The following is a 22,730-nucleotide window of genomic DNA, read 5'->3' as shown; positions in this document are numbered from 1 at the left end:
TGCCAGGTGAACTCAGCTTTGCTGTTCTTTGGGGATTTTTCCCTGTCAATCATGGTTCCCCTTACCTTCTCACAGGGGGTTGCATCTAAGCCAGGAGGAAATTTGTAGCCTTAAAGAGGGTCATCTGAATGTTCTGTGGTCACTTGCCCCTTTGGCAGCCCTTGAGATGTCCATCATCTTCCCCGCCCAGGCCTGTCACCTGCCACACTAACATTAGCTTAGTGGCCTTTTCCCCACTCTTCCCAGTTTGGGGACATGCACTACTGGCCCAGACCTCAAGGCCACTTCCACTCTCCCAGCCCTCCCCCGCCACCTTTGTGACACCTTTGCATACTCAGGTCGTCCAGTCCTTTCACAATCTTGCTACTCACCGGGCTGCTCTGGGCTGACACCTCAAGGCTTGCTGCCCCCCTGTTCTCCCCAGACAACCTCCACTTTGGGATTTCACATCCCTATGTAGGGAGTGGGGGTGGGTGAGGGGTCCATACCCCCCTCGGGGGAGTTTCCACCCTGGGAATGGAAGGCAGAGGGCAGGATCCCTTCTCAAAAGACCCACGCAGAGTCTGACACTGGTGCGTTCCCCACAACTCTAGGCTGAGACACCTTGTTTCGGCTGCTCTTTGGCGCCACCTGGTGGTAATTTGACAGCCCAGGGGTAAACACGACTCGGGATGGTGATGCTACGCAACTGGACCTCCACCTGGCTGGGATACCCAGGAAAGCTACAGTCTTCCCAGGATCCTCCCGGTTAAATGGCGCACGCTTTGTTGGGTGACCTGGGGACACTGGGCAGCGAGAATACCAAGGACAACACCTTCCCGGTTTCCAAACATAAGGTGGCCTGCGTCTTCAGCACCCGGCCTTCCACCTACCCTACCACTAAAGCTAACGTCAGTCCCCACCTCAGACCTGAGAGAACAGAACACAAATCACCACAGTACGCTACACGTACCAGAATTCACACAGTGGTGTGGACGTGTGACTGTTGGCGTCTATTCATTATCCCGCCACATGTGCTATGAGCACTGGAAAAGCGGGTAATAGCCCCTCTTTTAAATATCTGATTTCCCGTTCCCAGATGGGGATCCAGAATGCGGAGTGCTGGGGTCAGACAGAGCAGAAACCCAGGTGGCAGCAGCAAGACGGAGCGAGATCCAACTTCCAAGCAGTCCACCCAGCCAACCCCAACGCCGAAGGTAAGTGCACGTGGGAGGGAGAGACACAGACAGACACCTGAAGGTCAGACCAGACAAGAGCCCAGGCGTTCAAAGCAGCGAACAGGAGACAGAGAGGTCGGGGGTTCCCGAGTCACAGAGGCCAGTAATCTCAGGAATGGCCTATGAGAATATACGCACACTTGATTGTTTTGCTTAAATTTTACTTTGTCTGGCATTAAATTTGCTAGCCTTCTTTATATCCACATTTTAAAACAATATACTTTATTGTGGAAAAATACGGAGATTTGGGGGAAAATGTATTTTATATATTTTCTCTATCCATCTATAAGACAGATTACTAGTGTGTGTGTGTGTGTGTGTGTGTGTGTGTGTTTTCTAGGGCTGCTGAAACAAATTACCACAAACTGGGTGGCTTCAAAGAACAGAAATTTATTCTCTCACAGTTATGGTGGTTAAAAGTCTAAAATAAAGATGTCAGCAGGGCTGCACTCCCTTCAAAGGCTCTAGGAGAGAACAGTTTCTTGCCACTTCAGCTTCTGCTGGCTCCAGGCATTCCTTGGCTTGAGGTTGCATTGCTCTAGTTTCCATATTCACGTAACCATGGCCTTCTCTGTATCTGTATCTTCTCTTCTATCTCTTGTAAGGACACGGGTCATTGGATTTAGAGCCCATGAGGATAATCCAGGATTATCTCATCTCAAGATCATTAATTTAATTATATTTACATCTACAAAGACCTTTTTTCCAAATAAGGTCATATTCACAGGTCGAGGAGCTAGGATGTGAATACACACACACACACACACACAGGGAGGGACAGAGAAAGGGAGGGAGGGAGGGAGGGAGGGAGAGAGAGAGAGAGAGAGAGAGAGAGAGAGAGAGGATATCTCACACACTCATAACTTTTTAGTACTGTATTAAATGCTATAGCGAACATCCTCCCAAAAAAATCTAGCTTCTAAAGGTGTGTAATGGACAATTTGTTGTTTTTGCCACTCCACATCCATTGCCCTTCCTTCTGATAAAACTACCCCAACTATTCTTGGGGAACTAACTTTCCCCTATTGGATACTGTTTGGTGAAACCATCAATGAAGATGCACTGAATGTTTCTAGATGAAAAAATGGACATGACACTTGACCTAGGCTAATTTTATGCTCGCTCCATGGCAACTAAATTTTAAGCAAAAGGATAAGACTGGAAACAGCTGTAGCTGATTCATCTAGTAGCTGATTCACCCTGTATCTGATTCACTGCTTTCTGTTACCTGGTTCAGAAGTCAACCCCAGAACCACCTGGGGTTCCTGACCTTTTTGGATCTGGTTTTTCAGCTTTCTCTTTCAGTGCTGTGAGCTGAACCAAAAATGTATTGTTTTGTTTTGCCTGAGTCGATGTCTGTTTTCTGCAAACAAAGATCCTTATACAAAGCGAATACTTGATTCATTTCTTTTTTGCTTTCTAATAAAAAATATTTGGTAATAAAAATTTTCCTCTGTGAAGAGTTTGTCGGTATGCAAAGTAGTGTTCTCACTGTGAGTGTTTTCTGAAAAGATTTTTATTTCTTCTTTGCACTGAGTTATCTGGAAAGGTGGGTTTTTAGAATTTCAAGTGATTTTTTTGAAAATTATTCTATTGCTACTTTGTCATTTTGTAACATTGTGTTAAGAGAATTTGAGGGAGTTATAGAGATCTTTATGTACATGATGAATTTTTGTAAATGTTCTTTGGATAATTACAAAATTAGATATTCTGTATTTGTGAATTGAAAATTTCTCTTTCTGTCTATACACGCATGCACACACACTATGTATCTTTTAAATCAAACTTGAAACTGTTGTTTAAATCTCCTTTACTATTATCCTGATACCAAAGGCAGACAAAGACACTACAAGAAAACTACAGACCAATATCCCTTATGAATATAGATAAAAATCCTCAACAACATCCTAACCATCTGAATTCAGCAGCGCACTAAAAGGATTATATAACTATTACCAAGTGGAATTTATCCCAGGAATGAAAGGTTGGTTCAACGCATGAAAATTAATCAATGTATACACCATTATTGTATACACAAAACTAATCGAATGAATGGGGGAAACCCATGTGATCATCTCAATTGATGCAGAAAAATTATTTGACAAAATCCAACATTATTTCATGATCAAAACACTCAACAAAATCAGAACAGAAGGGGACTTCTTCAACATGATAAAAGCCATATACGAAAACCCACAGCTAACATCACACTCAATAGTAAAAGACTGAAAACTTTTTCCCTAATGTCAGGAAAAAGACAAGGATGCCTGTTATCACCACTTCTCTTTAACACTGCACTGGAAGTTCTAACTAGAGCAATTAGGCAAGAAAATGAAGTAAAAGGCAAAAACCATCCAAATTGAAAAGGGAAACGTAAATTTATCGCTATACACAGATGACATGACCTTATCTGTGGAAAACTTAAAGAACACGTGCACACACAAATGTCAGAGCTAATAAATGAATTTGGCAAAGTTGCAGGATACAAAATCAACACATAAAAACCAGTTACATTTCTATATACTAGCAATGAACAGTCCAAAAAGGAAATTAAGAAAACAATTCCACTTAAAATAACATCAAAAAGAAAATGCTCAGAAATAAAGTTAACTGAGGAGGCACAAGACATATACTGAAAACTATAAAACACTGCTAAAAGAAAGACCTAAAAAAATGGGAAAATATCCCATGTTCCTGGGATGGAAACTGATATACAGATTCAAAGCAATCCCTATTAAAATCCCAATGGCACTTTTTTGTCTTTTTTTTTTTTCGAAAATGAAAAAGCTCATCCTAAAATTCATACAGATTTTCAAAGGACTCTGAATAGATAAAACCATCTTGAAAAAGAAGAATAAAGTTGAAAGACTCACAAAAGTTACTACAAAGATACAATCATTAAAACAGTGTGGTGCTGGCATAAGGATAGACAGGTAGACCAATGGAATAAAACTGAGAGCCCAGAAATAAATCCTCACGTCTATGGTCAATTGATTTTTGACACGGGTGGCAAGACCCTCAATGAGGGAAAGGTCAATTGCTCCAACAAAGTATTTTGGGAAAACAGGATATCCACAGGCAAAAAAAAAAAAAATGAAGTTGGACCTTCACACCGTATACAAAAATTAATTCAAAATGGATCACAAACTTAAATTTAAGAGCTAAAACTATAAAACTCTTACAGTTGTGCAACCATCACCGCAATCCACTTTTAGAACATTTCTATCACCCCAGAAAGTTCTCTCATGCTGACTTGAAGCTTATTCTTGCTTCCACCCTCAGTCTTGGATAACCATTGATTTTTTATCTCTATTTCTTTTGCTAAAAATTTTATATAAATGGAATCATAAAATAGTTATCTGTGCCTGGTTTCTTTCATAATTTTCACCTATGTTGTAGCATGTATCAGGACTGTTTCTTTTTATTGCTGAGTAGTATTCCACTGTATGGATAGACTACATTTGGTTTATCCATTCACCAGTTGATGGACATTCAGATTTGGGGCTACTGTGAACATTTGCCTACAAGTTAAGTTTTCATTTCTCTTGGGCAGCTACCTAGGAATGGAACTGCCAGTTAATCACCTAGATTTCACTATTCACAATTTACTACCGTGTTTCCTCAAAAGTAAGACCTAGCTGGACAATCTTATTAATATAAGACCGGGTCTTACATTAATTTTTGCTCCAAAAGACGCGTTAGAGCTAATCGTTTGGCTAGGTCTTATTTTCGGGGAAACACGGTATAGTTGCTTTATCACATATCTATCCACTCTATTCTTTCATTAATCCACCTAATTTCTTGGATGCATTTTAAAGTAAATTTCAGACATAAAAACATATCTACCTAAATTCAAGTAATTTTTTAAAAGAAAAGAAGGAATAAAGACTGGATTGTTATTTTTTTAGAATAGTTTTAGATTTACAGAAAAATTGTGAAGACATACCCACCTGTATCTTCCCTTATTAATATTTTACATTAGTGAAGTATATTAGTTTACAACTGATGAACCAACATTGATATATTATTATTACCTAAAGTCAACATGTTATTCAGATTCCTTTAGTTTTTACTTAATATTCTTTTTTCTGTTGCAGGATCCCGTATTACATTTAGTCACCATGTCTCGTTAGTTTCCTTTTGCCAATGGCAGTTACTCAGGCTTTCTTTGTTTTTGATAACCTTGATATTTTTGTGGTACTGACCAAGTATTCTGTAGTATGTCCCTCAATTTGAGTGTGTCTGATGTCCTCCTCATGATTGTACTGGGATTGCAGGTTTGAAGGGGGAAGACCACATTGGTAAAGTGACATTTTCATCCCATTCTATCAAGGCTACATGCTATCGACATGACTCATCACTGTTGATGTTGACCTTGATCTCCAGGCTGAGGTAGTTGTTAGATTTCTCCAGTGTAATGTTACTCTTCTTTTCCTGTTACATACTGTACCATTTGGAAGGAGTTCACTCTGCACAGACCACACTTAAGAAGTGGGGAGTCGTGCTCCATCTTCTTGAGAAGGTAGTATCTATATAAAGTATTTGGAATTATTCTGTATACGAGGTCTGATGATTAAGTTCGCAAACTTGTTGCAGCGATGTTGCTAACCTTCTTTTTTTATATCAGAGGGATTACTCATTATGAATTTTTACCAACTGGACAAACAGTTAAACAAGTTTACTATTTGGAAGTGCTGAAACGGCTGCATGAAAAAGTTAGACGACCTTAGGTGGCCGGATGACTCAGTTGGTTAGAGCGCCTTAACAACAAGGTTGCTGGTTCGAGTCACACATGGGATGGTGGGCTGCGCCCTCTGCAACTAGATTGAGGACAACAACTTGATTTGGAGCTGATGGGTCCTGGAAAAAAACACAGTTACCCAATAAAATTAAAAAAAAGAAAGTTAGACGACCTGAACTGTTTGCCAACAATTCATGGCTCTTGCATCATTACAATGCACCAGCTCACACGGCACTGTCTGTGAGGGAGTTTTTAGCCAGTAAACAAATAACTGTATTGGAACACCCTCCCTACTCACCTGATCTGGACCCCAGTGACTTCTTTCTTTACCCAAAGATAAAGGAAATACTGAAAGGAAGACACTTTGATGACATTCAGGACATCAAGGGTAATATGATGACAGCTGATGGCCATTCTAGAAAAAGAGTTCCAAAATTGCTTTGAAAGGGGGACTAGGCACTGGCATCAGTGCATAGCTTCCCAAGGGAAGTACTTCAAAGGTGACCATAGTGATATTCAGCAATGAGGTATGTAGCACTTTTTCTAGGATGAATTCACGAACTTAATTGTCCCACCTCATATTTGTCTATTCTCCTCCATTTATTTATTTATTAATAATTTATTTATAGCATGTGGACTTGTGGATAATTATTTTATACTTTGGGTTATAACCCAATACTACTTGATTTTCTTGCTCAATTTATTCCACTTTGGCCACTGGGAGCACTTTCAGTTGCCTCCCCTGTCTCTCTTTGACAAACAAACCCCTTTCATTGTGGGAGATTTTTTTTCTTATGTACCTTTTAAACTTTCTGGCTCTACAAGATGCTTCAGGTTATTTCCTACACCAGTTCTAGAATCAACCATTTCTCCAAGAAGCCCTGGTTCTGTTTATTGGAGAATGGTATTAGAAACCAATTTCTGGGCACTGGGTAAGCTTGTGGCTACTGAGGTGTCTGCTTCTTGACCCTCTCAGAGGACAGAGCTTGGCAGTATAATTGTGTATATACCCATATCTGTAATTATCTGTCCATTTATCCTTCTGTATCTGTATTAAGGTAAGTATGAGTTCATACTGATGTCTCCAATGCTAATTTTTTCCCACATGCTTCGTTCTAGCCTTCTGCCCTGTTCTTGTTTATTTGTAAATTCCCATTCCAATAGCAGGTTTCATACAGTGAAAGAAATATTCACAAGACAACCGAGTTGATTACTTCTTCAGAAGTTTCCTGCAAATAAACTAATTCATCTTCAAGATATCATGAGTTCTTAGAAAGTCCTGCTATGTTGCTATTGTTATCTGAAAAGCCAAGGCTTTCTTTTGCTCAAACGGCCTTCTTAATGCGTAGTAACTGCTATTTTATCTTGTTTGATTATACTGTGTAACTACATGACAAAGCAGGTTCAAAGTATTTTCTATATCACATAGTTTGCATTGGCTAGAGAAGAATATGGAAAAGGTCTACTCTATTTATTGCCAATAATCCACGGTGCTCTTATTTTTCAGAAAGGCTCTGGTTGTTTCAGTATATTCAAGTGTCTGATGTACAGGATATCGAGGTAGCACATTTAATAATATCATCAACCTTTTTATGCACAGCAGACCTTAAATCTATAGACTGTTTTTAGTAACATACTTAAGGAAGGAATTTTTGTATCTTCATCAAATGTCAAAAATCCTTCATCTTTTACCACTAAAAATAGTCAGCAGTCTATAGCAATAATTTTGTCAAGCTTTCTGTTTAAATTTTTGCATGGATTCAAAAGTAGAAGGCACTATTTTATTGAAATATTTTTATAAAGTCTTTTGTTTTGAAATTTGGTCAGAAACGAATGGGTTTGAGATATCTAATTTTTCTCTGAAACTTTCTTCCTTTAGTCCATATTCTTTATTATATCGGGGTCAAAGTTGTTTCATCATGGATGCTGTTTTACATGATTTTGGAGTTTTCCTCCTCATACAACTTGACTGCAGCATAATGCTCCAACCCTACACCTTACAGCCATCTGGAGCCCTTTATTCAGCAAGGTAAACTCATGGCGGCACTGACTTACACAATGACGCTACAGGGATTTAAAAGACTGCTCAGAAATACTTACATAGTCCATGTGAAAAGGATAAAGAGATTAATACGATGGGAAGTGAAAATATAAAAGACTTGGAAATAGATTCAAGAGATCAAATATGCCTGATCATGGCATTGTACACCAGAAGCTAAACATTAATGAATGCCAACTATAATTTTATATATATAATGTGATGGCTCAGTGTGAGGTCGGAGGGATAATGGATGGGGGGAGGGGGGCTTCACAGTGTGAGGGATATAAATGATGAACGTCTAAGTATTACCTTGTCTTGTACACCTGAAACTAATAAAAAAAAAAAAATACTGCAAAAAAAAAAAAAAAGAATAAAGTGTGAGCTTTTTCACTTTGGAAAAAAAAAAGAGATCAAATAAACTAGTCGTGGGGGTCCTACCTGAAGAGACTAAAATGAGTAAAATTATAGAAAGATGTCCTGAAACTGAAGAAAGACTTCAGCCTTCATAACAAAAGGGCCCACTAAATTATCATGAAAGCACAGTAGATTCTCAATAAATCTTTGTGTAATAAATTATAATAAATAAATCTTTGTGTAATAAATGATAAAAAAATAAGACCTACACCTAAACATATCAAATAGACTTTTAAAGTTTCAAGAATAAATAATTCTGTATGGACCCAGCCAGGAACAAAATGCGTTACCTACAAAATGAAAAACAGAGCAACATCAGACTTCTTTTGGGATAACACGAAATATTAATAATAGAAAGGTGATAGATCATTTCAGAATATCATTAAAAATTTTATGAATCAATAATTCTATGCCCTACTAGGGCTTTTTCATAAGAGAGGGCAATAGAAAGACACTTTTATACATGGACTCAAAAAAGTAAGCGACTCATACATATTCTCTGAAACAAACAAAGAAGTACTTCAGTTGACTGAGAAATGAATCAAAATAAAAAACTCAAGTATATGGAAGATGCAATGTGATAAACATACAGATAGCCATTGAGACCAGAAAATATAAAGTTAGTGTTTAAATACTTTGTTTCCATGTTGATGAAACAGTATGATGTCAAAAATAATTCCTGAAGAAGACGACATAATATATAACATTAAATAAGTTGAATCTGGAAGCCACATACATTTAAAAAACTGGTACCTGGGAGAAAGGAATTAAAATCTCTCATAATATGGAGGTATAATAATAACAATAATTAATAACACTATCTGCTGTTTATTGAATTATAAAGCAATGTACAGGTACTAAGAGCTTTATATTTAGCTGCTTTATCCCACCCTCTGTGAACATAGGGATTATCTGAGTTGCTCATCATTATATCTCCAGAGCCTAGCCCATGTCTTGGTTTGTGTTAGGCACGCAACAAATATTTGTGCAATGTTGAATAAACAAGCCTATAAAGTAGCCAAGGTTAAATGTGTTGTATGACCTGACCAAGAATGCACAATAAGAGCTGGAGCCAGGATTCCAACCAGACCTGTTTGCCTCCAAAATCCAGTCATATTATTTCCCCCAAAATAAAATATTTTGTTTTTAATATTGCTAGACAAATAAAACTTCACACATTTATAATTTTATTTCAAAAGTAACCATTGGTGGGTGGCTGGTTGGTTCTGTGGTTAGAGCGCAGAGCTCATAGCATCAAGGTCGCCGGTTCAATTCCCACATGGACCAGTGAGCTACACCCTCCACAACTAGATTGAAAACAACGATTTGACCTGGAGCTGAGCTGCGCCCTCCACAACTAAATTGAAAAACAAAACAAAACAAAACAAAAAAACACAACAAAAAAAACGACTTGACTTGGAGCTGAGCTGCACCCCCAACTAGATTAAAAACAACAACTTGACATGGACATGATGGCTCCTGGAAAAACACACTGTTCCTCAATATTCCCCAACAAAAATTTTTAAAGACTAACCATTGGTAGACTAAAAATGGAATGTGCAACTTCCAAATCAACAGGGAAAAAAGTAAGTGGAACAACAAAACACACACACACACACACAAAGCCGTGGATGAGAAAAGGGGTTCTTTGGAAAGTAACAGTCACAGGGTGATCTGATCATAAATTCCTACCTGGGTAGGTCATGGTGGGTAGTTATGCCCCAGGCATATAACCTCTTTTGTAAAGGTTTATCTTTGCCTTAAGTTAAGCCCTGTCCATTGTTTCTATGCATCTAAGTTAATACACTTTTGAAATAAGCCATAACACCCCTCAAGAGAGCACATAATCTCGTTAACTATCCTGTAATCCAATCCCCACCTTGCTTTCTCCCATCTCCATATAATCTTCCTTACATTCCTTCCTTAATTTCAAATGCATAAAAGAAGCTGTAAAACTTATTCTCAAAGTATTTATATCAGTCTGTTGAGATCCTGCTTCCAGGTGTATCTTCTTTGGGGCTCAAATAAATTTTTATAAAAAGTCTCTATAGGTTTGGACATTCTTACATTGACAAAGCCTAGACAGAAATAGGAAGCCTAATAGAAATGGGCAAAGAACATGAGCAAACAACTCACTAAAGACATAAAAATACACAATTTTACTGAAACCTAAAGAACTAAAAGAAAATCAATATGGTGAAATGGACATGCTTATATGCTATTAATTGGAGTATAGAATTGTTCTAACCCTTTTAGAGGTCTTTTAGGCAATATCTATTAAACTGCATAATGTTCCAGTACTTTTACCAGTTTCCAGAGCGTAAAAATTTTTTTAATATAAAAATTTTCAAATATACACAAAAGAAAAGGAATAATATAATGGACCACAATATACCTATCAAAGAAAAAAATCCAAACCTATAGAAAACGTTGTAAGATTTTATTAGAGTTAATTTGGGCCAAACCGATTCCCAGAAGGAACACCTTAACAGATTGAAAAAATGTTCCAGAAAATGGCAGTTCTGTGGTTCCTTTTATACATTTAGAATCAAAGGAGAAAAGGTAAGAAAGGTTACATGAAATCCATTGGTGGTAGATTAAGGAAGTGGGAGAAAGCAAAGCAGGAAAATCTCTAGGATTGGATAAAGAACAAAATGGAGAAATCTATACTTCTTTTACCTTGGTGGGGACAGGATAAAGTTTAACATTTACAGTAAATAGAGATGGTATGTAGGTAACAAGATAATGAGCTTTGGTGCATATGTTCCTTTGAGGGTAGTTAGGCCTGCAGGGGTCTGGAAAAGATGATTACTCTGGCATTTCAAAGGTATGTTATTGCAGATGTGTAAGAACAATAGACAGGGTTCACCTAAGGTAAAGATTAACTTTTTACTAAGAAAGCTATAGGCCTGGGGTGTCCAGTTAGGAATTTATGATCAGATCACCCTGTGTGGTTACTTCTGTAGCCACTGAGCTTGTCAGCCCTGCTCGCTAAGTGGCCTCCCAAGCAGGTTTGCTACATAGCCCCTTTTTCGTTCCCATACCCATAATCTAGATTCAATAATTATCAAGATTTTGCTTTATCTATCCCTTCTTCTTTTTCTTTTTTGTTATTTAAGTATTCTAAAGCACATCCCAGACTTCATATCACTTTGTCTAAAAATTTAATCATTTTCTTAACATAACCATATCCCATTATTATACCTAAAAAATTAATAATAAATCACTGACATGTATCTAATTGACCCAAACCATATTGAAATTTCCCCAAACTATATTGAAATTTATCCAAACCATATTGAAATTTCCTCAATTATCTGAAAAATGCTTTTTACATTGGTTTGTTTGAATCAGAATCCATATCATTGAGTTACCATGTCTTTTTAATATGAAGCAGTCCCTCCCACCTTTTCTCATGCTACTGACTCGAAGCAATTGATCAATGTTTTGCAGACGTCTCACATTCTGGATTTTTCTTTCTTAATTTATTCTTCAATTGTACTTGTCTTTTTATTGTTGGGATGTAAGTATGGTTAATTGTTTAAAACTCCTATTTAGAAATCATTTCAGCCTTTTAAAAAGTTGCAAAAATAGTATTAAGAACTCTTGCATACCTTTAACCATTCTATTAGTCATTCCATTTTTGTTCTAAAACATTTGAAAGTAAGTTGCAGTTAAGATGCCCTTTCCCTCTAAACAAGGACATTCCCTTACATAACAACAGTTCAATTCAGGTCAAAATCAGGAAATGATACAATGCCAGTAACTAACCTACAGATCTTATTCAAATTTCGCCAATTTTTCTTCTAATGCCCTTTATCAGATTTAGGCTTTTAAATCTATTTTAATGTATCTCTCACCTTTCAGATATTTGTACCTTTTAAACAAATGTGACTGCCAATTGCTATTGCAGTAGTTCCCAAACTTGCTTGCACATTAGAATTACCTGGAGATCTTTTTAAAATTCCTAGAGAAAAATTTTAAGTAAAAAAAATAAAAAACAAAGATAAGGCATCACATTTCTTGATTTCAAGGAATATTACAAAGCTATAGTAACAAAGACAGTATGATTTTGGCATAAAAACAAACTCATAGATCAATGGAACAGAATAGAGAGCCCAGAAATAAACACATACATATATGGTCAATTAATTTACGATGAAGGAGCCAACAATATACAACGGGAAAACGACAGTCTCTTCAATCAATGGTGTTGGGAAAATTGGACAGTCACATGCAAAAGAATGAAACTGGATCACTATGTTACACTATACATAAAAATTAACTTAAAATGGATTAAAGACTTGAACGCAAGACATGAAACCAGAAGAAACTCCTAGAAGAAAACCTAAGTGGTACGCTCTTTGACATAGGTCTCGGTGATGATTTTTTGAGTCTGACACAAAGCAAAAGCAACAAAAGCAAAAATAAACAAATGGGACTACATCAAACTAAAAAGCTTCTGCACAGCAAAGGAAACCATCAACAAAATGAAAAGGAGGAAATAATTGCTGGGAGGAAATAACTGCAAATCATTTATCTGATACAGGTCCAATATCCAAAAAAAGAAAAAGAAAGAAAGAAAGCCTATAACTCAATAATAAAAAACCCAAACAATCCAATTAAAAAATGGGCAGAAGGTATGAACAGACATTTATCCAAAGACATACAGACGGACAACACATATATGAAAAGATGCTCAACATCACTAATCTTCCCAACAACGCAAGTCAAAACCACAATGAGATATCACCTCATACCTGTTAAAATGGCTATTATAAAAAAGACAAGAAATAACCAGTATTGGCAAGGATGTGGAGAAAAGAAAACCCTTGTGCATTGTTGCTGGGAATGTAACTTTATGCAACCACTATGGGAAACAATATGGAGGTTCTGCAAATATTCAAAATAGAACTACCGTGTGATCCAACAATTCCACTTCTGGGTATTTATCCAAAGAAAACAAAAACACTGATTTGAAAAGATATATGCACCCCCTCATTCATTGTAGCACTCTTTAAATGAGATACAATATGGAAGCAACCTAAGTGTCAATAGACAACCGGATAAAGAAGTGGTACATATGTACAAGGTGTATAACTCAGCCATAGAAAAGAATGAAATCTTGCCATTTGCAACACTACGGATGGACCTCAAGGGCATCATGATAAGTGAAATAATTTGGTGAAAGACAAATACTGCGTTATCTCTCTTATGTGTGGAATCTGAACACATCCCAACACATCTGAACACAGCCCCAAAAAAACAACCCAAGCTCCTCATAGACACACAGAACAAGGCGGGTGGGAGAAATGGATGAATATATATTTAGTTTAAATAAATGTAATAAAAAATATTCCGAAATCCATGCCTGCAGGACACAGGGATCAGTGCTCCTGAAGCTCCCCAGTGATTAAAGTGCCATTGTGCCAAAGTGCCATTGTTAAAGGAATGCTACAGAATGTGTTGCCCTTGAGATATTACTCACAAATTACTGAAATATTACTTGAAAGAAGGCTGGCAGTAAGACGAGGTGTGGGGCAGATAATCACCTTCCTCAGAAAAGGATTTTCCAGGCTCTCTCCCAGTCCAGGCAAACCACGCTCTCCTTGGGGGTTGTTTCCAAAAGGTTCCTCCTAGAAACATTTAGGTTTAGGAGAAGCTAGGTCTGATTTTCCGCCATTCCTTCTTCATTCCCTCCTTTCTTCAAAGCCTGGCACATGGTAGAAATTCAATAAAAGACAAATGAATGGATGGGATTGTGCTTTCACCAACCTGTTTGCTGAGGCCTGGAGAGCAGGGAGAAGCTACCGAAAATTATGTCAAGAGTAGGATGTTGGACCAGTACAGGAGAGTTTAGCTTTGGCACAATCAGCTTTAAGATCTTTATCATCCATTGTTATCAGCTAAGTGAAAAGCAGGGCAGCTTCATTTGATATACACATATACACAGAGTCCTGTTAAAATACGAAAAGCCTCTTGACCCCTCCCCGGACCCACCTCTCCACAACCCTGCACAATGCTGCGGCTGCTAAGTCTTTGGACTCTCACCCTGCACAATGCTGCGGCTGCTAAGTCTTTGTAATTCAGCTTTACATCAGAAGTAAGAAACCCAAGTGTCTACATCTGTGAGTGGTGAGGATCTTGGCAAACTGAGCACCCTGTCTCCTTCCCAACAGGCGCTGCTGCTCACCTCACCCAGCACCCAGTTTGCCAGACCCACTCATCATTCAAAAGAAGGTGGGAATTCTGATATTATGTAAAATCTCTCACTTTAGAAATGTCATCTCAAATTTAAAAAGGGGGGTGGGGGAAAGCCCTGTTTGGGCCAAACAAAACACAACTGTAGACTTTATCTAGGCACCACTTTCATCTCTGCCATTTTTGCCTGCAGAACTCCTAAAAAGGTTAGTCACAGATATTGGAGAACCAATACATCCAGAAGAGAAAAACGTGTTTTTGGTGTTATCACATAAAAGTAAAAGTAATTGCAATAAATTCTACAATTTTTCTGGCTTCCAATTCAAATTCAATTTTACTGACTTTCCCGTTAATTCCCTTGAATTCATACTTGGTCTTTTTCTCTAACAACTTTAGCATAATTATTTGTTTTCTTGGTCCTACTTTACATAAAATAGCTTTGAAATAATACTATACATATTAACAATAAATGTACTAAATGAAGTTTAAGTTTCTTTGCCGTTTCATTTGTTCTTGGAATATGATCCACGGAGATGTACAATCTGAACTGCACATTTTACAAAAAGTCCGTGGTAGAGGTACTCTATGTCGACAAGTGAAAAGCTTCCCCCCTCTCAAACTGTTCTGGTGTTGGTAATGACAGCTCCCAGCACAAGGCAGGACAACACATTTTTCCAGGAAACTTGAAAGGTTAACACTGAAGTTTATCTTCAGAGGGAAAAAACCCCTGTGAGGACTTTGGCTGTTACCCGTGATTACTTACCGCCCTTGCTACACTCGGAAGGAGACTCCTTTTAAGAAGACCTGTGGCCAATTTTCACATTTTCTCTCTCTCTCTCTCTCTCCTTAAAAAAGACGGAAATGTGGATTTTCTGAAGCACAAGCCTCGACGGGACTTAGGTGGTCATCTCCGTAAACCTGAAGCTGGGAATAGATGGAATTGCGTATTAGGAAGAGTGGAGCGTGAGTGGGTGCAGAATCCCGGGGTACAAAGACCTTTAGGAAAAGGAGGAGTCAGCAATCTGAGAGAGGCAGGGGAACCGGCGCCAGCACCAGGTTGCTCAGAACGTGGGAAGTAAGGGAGAAGAGGTTTTTACATCCCTTGGAAGAGCAACCCTGGTTTTCCCGGCGGTAGGTCTCGTAACCCACAGGGAGGTGAGCTCCGCACGCGCAGTAGGGACTCCAAGCCCTAAACTGGCATGGGCTTCACTCAGGGCTTTTTGTCGGCCAAGAACAGGCTGTCCTGCCAGGAGGAGGTCACTTGGGCTTGGAGGTTGGGTCTGGAGGAGGAGTCCCCATTGGGCACTGAACTTGGGGCAGCGCCCGGCTCAGCACTGGATTTCCCTGGGGGGGCCGCGCCTCCCTGCCCTTTTTGTTTAGTCCTTTCGCGCTGACCCCTACCGAGCAGGAGCTTCCATTTCTGCCACCCGTCGCCAAGGAAACGGGTGATGCGAGCGAGGAAGCCCGAAGCGCCAGGTTTCCGCTGCCGCCGGGCGGGGCGTCCGCCCGCTCCCACCGCGGCCCCGCCCACCGCGGCCGCCCCGCCTCCGGCGGGTCTCGGCGTCCAGCCCCGCGCAGGTAGTGGTCGGAGGCATGGAGGCCGGCGGCGGCCCCGAGGGCCCTCTGGGACGCACCGTGTGCGTGCTGACCGGGGCCTCCCGTGGCTTCGGCCGGGCGCTGGCCCTGCTCCTGGCCCCGCTGCTGTCGCCCGGCTCCGTGCTGGTCCTAAACGCCCGCGACGAAGAGGCGCTGCGGCAGCTGGGGGCCGAGCTGGGCGCTGAGCGGCCCGGCCTGCTCGTGGTGCGGGTTCCCGCCGACCTGGGCGCCCAGGACGGCCTGCAGCGGCTTCTCGGCGCCCTGCGCGAGCTCCCCAGGCCAGAGGGTCTGCAGCGAGTGCTGCTAATCAACAACGCAGGTAAGATGCCTGCGGGCGGGGTCAGACCCCCCCCCTTGTGAGCACTTGGAATACTCACCATCCCTTTCCGTGCTCCCTCCCTCTCCTTGCCCCCACCGCTTGGAACTTGAAAGGTGACAGCGAAGAGTCAAAAAACGTGCCTGAAAGTACTAGTTGTTCCAGCTGAGTGTGATGGAAGACCCAGTGCTGTCGCGGAGGCTCATTTCACTCACCCCCACCCCCACCCTCACCACCTCCCCGCTTCACCCTCCCCTTTCAAAGGCCAGGTTTTCCAGAACGCCTGTGGAACTTTCCCGATCGCCTTGCTCAGCGCCCTCTGGCGGAGGCCTGAGTCCGGGCATGGAGTTGCCCAGCACAAGTGAATGTCCCCAATTCGCCAAATGGCCCCTAGAGTTCTCCCCCAGTTCCAGAGCAGGGCTTTCTCAGTGTGCAACTTAGGGTGAGTGGGCGCCCCCGTATGTATGTGTCTACAGAGCTGGGAAGAGGGAGGCTTCTTCAGAAGCACTAGGGAGACCCCTCTCGGTCTGGATGGGAAGGGATTGTCGAGGAATTTGGGGAGGGCTGAAAGAAGGGAAAGCCCCTCTTGCACTGGGTGATTCTTAAGGTCTGGTTTTTCAGGCACTCTTGGGGATGTGTCCAAAGGCTTCGTGGACCTGGCTGACCCAGCTGAAATGAACAGCTACTGGGGTCTGAACTTGACCTCGATGCTCTGCCTGACTTCCAGCATCCTGAAGGCCTTCCCAGACAGCCCTGGCCTCCACAGGACGGTGGTTAACATCTCCTCCCTCTGTGCTGTGCAGCCTTTCAAGGGCTGGACACTGTACTGTGCAGGGAAGGCTGCCCGTGAGATGATGTTCCAAGTCCTGGCAGCAGAGGAACCTAGTGTGAGGGTGCTGAGCTATGCCCCAGGTAGGTGGGCATTACTGCCATTCCTGTCCCCCCCTGGGGACTGGGCGAGAGGCCTAGCCTGTCCCCGGGTCCAGGAAGGGCCCACAGAGTATACTGACCATGAATCATGACACATAACTCCTGAAGGGAAATACAGGCTCCCAGGAAGTTAGAGCTGGCAAGGGCAGGGAGCCACAGTTAGAGGGTACGGAGAGAGAGTAGGGAACCACTTGGACTGGAGGGTGGAGCCAGAAAGTCTGAGATAGAGTTCGAGAGACATTTAGGTTTTGAATTCCAGGCTTGTTACCCATTTCTTCATGTAAAACAGGGAAGATTCCAATTGTCTCACAGGGCAGTTTGGAAGACTGAATGAGGTAATATATGTGAAAATACTCCCTAACTGTGAAGTGCTATCTAATTGTTAGCACTTCTAATTTTTATATAGGACTTACCACACTGTGTATCTTCATAGGTATACTTCTCTCTTGATAGGAAAGCAGGGATTATGCCTGTATGTCCCCCAGCATGTAATGAAGCACCCCACTGAGTCAGTCTGCAGAAAATGTTATTTGAATGAACTGCAGACAGACATTGTTGAATGCTGAGCATTCCAGGCTGAACTGTGCTAGAACACTGAGGGGGTACTTGGGTAAATAAGATAGGGCCCCTGTCCTCACAGAAGTTACAGGGTAGGGGTCTCATGGCACTTGGTCTGGTTTCTCATCACCCTACCCTGATGCCATTGTGCCTCTTTCATAAAAGTGAAGCTTCTGTTCTAGGCTTGAGGTTGCTGGAATTAGAAGGCCGTGACGTAGCCGTTATGTAATGTCTGAGCAACTTAGATACTGAGATCCAATAGTCTATGCCCCTTGTTCCCCTGGGGGCAAAGGTAGACTGACCTGACCAAAGCCCATAGGTGGCAGAGCCAGGATCAAACCTTGCCTCCAAGCTCATGATCAGTGAACATGATCATTGCTACTTCCTCATGCTTGCCAATACCCAGTCTTCCCTAACACGCAGTTATTCTTCCAGCCAACATTCAACTCAGCACCCACTCTCAGGTCAGCCTCGGAATTCAGTCAACAGGGAGCAAATGCAAACCACAGCCAGAAGTGGAGCAAACTCCAGAATGCCATGTGACTGGGTTAGATCTCAGGGTACTGCCTGGGAATTGATGAGGAAGATGACCTTCTGTGAGGCTACCAGGGCCAGAGCGAAGGCTGAGACCAGTCGAGTTTGCATTTCAGTCTCCCAAAGAATGTTCTGACAGGTGTCCCGAGGGGAAGTGGGCTGTTTGAAAAGGTAGCAAGTCGCAACTTACCAGGGATGCAAGGTTCTTGAAAGACATTCGAAGGTCAGGAGACTGGTTTTCCTTCCAACCCTGAAATTCCTTGAGTTTTTGCCCCTAACGCCCATTAACTCCAAATTCTAGGGTGCTCTGGTTCCTATGTTAACAATAGAAAGTGCCCCTATAAGTTCACTGACATCGCCTCAGGAGGAGGTGCTGGTTGGACAGGAAATGATAAGCTTGGTTGTACACGGTGGTCTGGAGGGACCATGTTCAGTGGGTGGCAGAGTGACCCTTTGGTGACCCTGACCACACATGTCCGCCAAAATGAGGTGTTGCCTCTGGCCAGATTTGACTTTACCTCACTTCACACACAGCGGAGACCCCTGCCTCAGCTGTGCCTTCGTTTTCTGCTCTTTATGCCCTAGGGCCCCTGGACACAGACATGCAGCAGTTGGCCCGGGAGACTTCCGTGGACCCAGACTTGCGAAAAAGGCTACAGGAGCTGAAGAAAAATGGGGAGCTGGTGGATTGCAAGATATCAGCCCAGAAACTGCTAAGCTTGCTACAAAAGGACACGTTCAAGTCTGGAGCCCATGTTGACTTCTACGAGAAATAAACACATCCTTGGCTTTCTGGGGCTTTTCTTTTCCCTCTTTCAGGCATACCCAGGAGCTCTGCACCTCCCACATCCTGCCACAGTGGCACTGCCAATCCTGTTTTACACATATAAGCACTGATGCCTGCTGTTCTGCCCTCAGCCCCAGCCAGCTGTGAGGGCCTCAGGTCGCTGGGGTGCCCAGCTCAGGAATCTGTGTTGAGCACCCTGAGATAGGAGGAGGCTTGGGAGAGAAACATTATGTTGGTGTTCCCTCTACTGGAATAGAATTTTAGGGATAGGAAAAGCAAGACAAGAAGCTAAAACACTGAAGAGGGGGTTGGGTCTCCTGCCCATGGCCAGTCCACGGGGAGTGGGGGGTAAGCTTTGTCACATAGGAGGACCCAGTAGATTCACAGATGGCTTGGCAGGGAGGGAGGACAGCGTGAGTTCTGGCCACGGGGATGCCCCTCACTCAGGGTAGCAGCGCCTTCTGTTGAACTTGATGACCTCATTCTAAGGCTGCCTCTCTCCAGAACCTACCGTTTGTCCCCCAGGTGGGGGAGAAGAGGCCCCTAAGAGTTTTTCTACATGTCAAAGGCAGATACAAATAAAATGTGGATTGTCCTTTATTAATGCCTGGAATATAGTGATTCCATGACTAACTCCCTGGTTTGCTGGGCCCAGAGGTGTTCCTGAAGCAATTAACCCAAACTCGGGGGTGCTGCCCTTACTTCCTTTTGTCTATACTGACCCTAGTCTTTACCTTTAGCTCCCCTTGATTTATTCAGGGTGTCTAACCTTCAGGGCGTGACTCAATCACCCCAGCCTTCAGGGAGGGGCCTTTGCCCTGGCTCTTGGATTCCCATTTCTATCCCTTGCCCACATGGCGGAGCTCTGAATGGGTCCCAGCTCCTCAGGAGGCACACTGTGTCCATTTGGCCCATGGCCTTGGTCCTCAGTGTGGTGGGCCTAGGACCAACATGCCTTAGGGAGGCGTGGGCAAAACTCCAAGAGAGGGAAACCCTGAGAAACCAGGGATGTGACTAAACCCATCCTGCGGATGCATCAATTTGGGTGGACTGGGAGCCCTGCAGTGATGGTCCACAGCCAGCCCACCCCGTGCCAGGGTATTTAGGAGAACAGCCTGGTCCCTGCCAGCCATCTCCAGGACTCAGCCCTGCGCCTGATGCAGGAGGGAACGCTCTTTGCTCCTTGTGCACAGCAGAGGGCGCACAGAGGCCATGGAGAACTGGCAGCTCTGGCTGGAGGCAAGCCCTGGGCTGCAGCTGGCAGTGCCCTGCTGGGTTGCCCAGGAGGAAGCAAGCAACTCATGCTTTTTCTTCACTTTCTTGACTCCTTTGCACTGACTGAGTCAAAATTGTTCTACAAAGATTCCTGCTCTGCCACTTGCAAATATAACTCAGGGCAAGCTGCTTCCTTGTGCCTTAGTTTGCTTATCTGAAAAATGTGGATGATAACCATTCCTCCCTCAGAGGGTCAGGGTGTGAAATTATCTAGTGTTTGTAATGTTAAACACAGTGCTAGCATTGCAGGTGCTAAGATTCACTGCCTTTTAATATCAATATTCAGGTCACACGGGAGCCCCACTTGCAGCCTCATCTCTACATGGCCCAGATGCCTTCCCCTTCCTGACCTAAGGCAAGAACTGTCACTGCTGCCCCTATTCTGGGCTTCAGTAGGGCGAGGGTTCAGTCTAGACAGCTTGTTCTGGACACACTGGAAAATCCATGAGCCTTGGAGTCAAGAACCTTCTAATTTCCCTCTGTGATGGAGATGCTACGAGGTCTCGGACAGCGCCCCCTCCCTTTCTGGGCTTTAGTGTCCTTAGGAAAGATGCGTCTTAAGATTCCTTCCTGCAAACCTTTCTCCGAGTTGTTTCAAACATGAGGATACCAAGTTTGCTTCTGTGGGTGGTGCTGGGCCAGCCTGAGAGGCCCCTTCTGTCTGGTGGGTGTTGGGTGGATTTCCCCACCTGGCCCCTTGCCTGGTAGGAGTATGAGGGCAGCCAGCGCCAGCCCAAACGCCAGTGGACACTCCAGCGAGGTTTCCTCCCACCAGGCTGGTTGCCCAGGAGGAGTACCACATGTCCCCACAAGGTGGCGAGAACTTCTCACACCTGACAAGTCCTCTAGCCCAGGGATTTCAGAGCCTTGGAAATGACCCTAGACCTGTCTCCCTGTCCTCCAGGATTCTGGCCTCTCAGGGGCCGCCAGGGAGCTGGGGAGGCAGAAAAGGCCAAGATTACTCTCCCTGGCAGGCCCCAAGGCCTCCTTAGTGACCCATGAGCTCTGGCCACAGGGATTTCCCTGGCCTCGCTCCATGGGCTGGACTCAGCCTCCCCAGATTCCCCAGCACTGGGACAGGGAGACTTTCTTAACCAGCCTCCTGGCCACAAGCAGCCATCCACCAGAGGGTTAAGAATCTGTGTTCCCAGAGTGCATGGCCTGGTCTTGGTCACCACACACAGGAACACATGCAAGCACACACAATACATGCCTGCACATGCCCAGAGCCCAGCTGCTGGGTTGAGCAGGGCCTCAGATTAGCCAAAAGACAAACAAGGTTTCTCTTTGTCTTTGACGTGCGTGAGCTGGGCAGTTTTTTCTGTTGTTGTTCTGTTTAATACCCCTGAGCTGGAGGCCAGCAGCTGGCCTGTAAGGAGCAGGGGAGTGAGGGGACTATTCCAGGCCCACCCCAGGGAGTGACAGCACCTCTGTTCATGAGCATGACCATCTGGGACTAGGCTGGTCAGGAGCCGCCCCACCCCACCCCAACTCCTGTCCTTTGTCCCGGGAATACAATGCAGAGTGGTGTTTGTCCACTCTGAGTCCATCATTAGCCACGCCTGGACGTGCCCAGCTGCTCCTCCCTCCCCACTCAGAACCACTCCTCCAGGCCACGCTCTGTCCTCGCATCTCCCCATGTCTCACTTCAGGGAGCTGTGCTCTGGGAACCTGCCTTCTGGTCTCCTTCACCGGAACCACAGCCTCTGCCCACAGAGCATGGCCTCCAATGCTCGCGCATCTGTAGTAATTCCCAGTCACATAGCACATATGCACACCCATGTCCCATGCCCAAGAGAGCCCAGCTGTGCTCCCTCACCATCGGGGTCCCATGTGGTGACTAGGAAGGGAGTGAGGAGCACTTCCAGTTGCCAGAGTGGGGACCCCAAGGGATGACACCTGTCCGGCCCCCACAGAATCTCTCAGTGATCAGGGAGGAGGGGAATGCAGCAGGCCACTAGGCAGCTTGCAGGGAAGTTAGCTGGGGAAGGATTAAGGGGTGGCTGAGGAGAGGATGGAGTGAGCCAGCCTTTCTCCCCCACCCCAATCCTGAGGTCTTCTGCCTGCAATGATAGGAGCCAGGGCCAAGCCTGAATGTTCTCTCAGACATCTGAAGTAGA

General features: G+C 43.4%; 1 protein-coding gene and 1 long non-coding RNA gene across 3 annotated transcripts; one reads left to right on the top strand and one right to left on the bottom strand.

Annotated features, from left to right (window-relative positions):
- Nucleotides 1-1,588: 1,588 nt before the first annotated feature.
- Nucleotides 1,589-16,793, bottom strand: LOC308506310. 2 transcript variants are annotated; one of them, XR_013994682.1, is made up of 4 exons: nucleotides 16,588-16,793; nucleotides 15,378-15,538; nucleotides 13,966-14,126; nucleotides 1,589-6,077 (listed from the first exon to the last, which is right to left on the bottom strand). It is a non-coding gene; the product is annotated as an uncharacterized lncRNA (long non-coding RNA). The 2 variants fall into 2 exon arrangements; XR_013994683.1 differs by lacking the exon at nucleotides 16,588-16,793 and having other exon boundaries at nucleotides 15,378-15,849.
- SPR (sepiapterin reductase) lies at nucleotides 15,903-19,946 on the top strand. The gene is made up of 3 exons (XM_081069628.1): nucleotides 15,903-16,529; nucleotides 17,148-17,438; nucleotides 19,134-19,946. The coding sequence occupies exons 1-3, from the start codon at nucleotides 16,208-16,210 to the stop codon at nucleotides 19,322-19,324; spliced, it is 804 nt and encodes a 267-aa protein (XP_080925754.1). The 5' UTR covers nucleotides 15,903-16,207; the 3' UTR covers nucleotides 19,325-19,946.
- The last annotated feature ends 2,784 nt before the right edge of the window (nucleotides 19,947-22,730 follow it).

This window comes from Rhinolophus hipposideros (assembly GCF_964194185.1).
Source record: "Rhinolophus hipposideros genome assembly, chromosome: 12".
Classification (NCBI taxonomy): Eukaryota; Metazoa; Chordata; class Mammalia; order Chiroptera; family Rhinolophidae; genus Rhinolophus; species Rhinolophus hipposideros.
Note: the sequence above shows the minus strand (reverse complement) of the source record. Positions and strands in the feature narration are given on the sequence as shown.

Bases quoted from the DNA above. Each gene is read 5' to 3' on its own strand.
- SPR (XM_081069628.1), top strand. From the start codon at position 16,208: ATGGAGGCCGGCGGCGGCCCCGAGGGCCCTCTGGGACGCACCGTGTGC. The intron at 16,530-17,147 runs GTAAGATGCCTG...CTGGTTTTTCAG, and splicing joins GCTGCTAATCAACAACGCAG to GCACTCTTGGGGATGTGTCC. The intron at 17,439-19,133 runs GTAGGTGGGCAT...TTTATGCCCTAG, and splicing joins GGTGCTGAGCTATGCCCCAG to GGCCCCTGGACACAGACATG.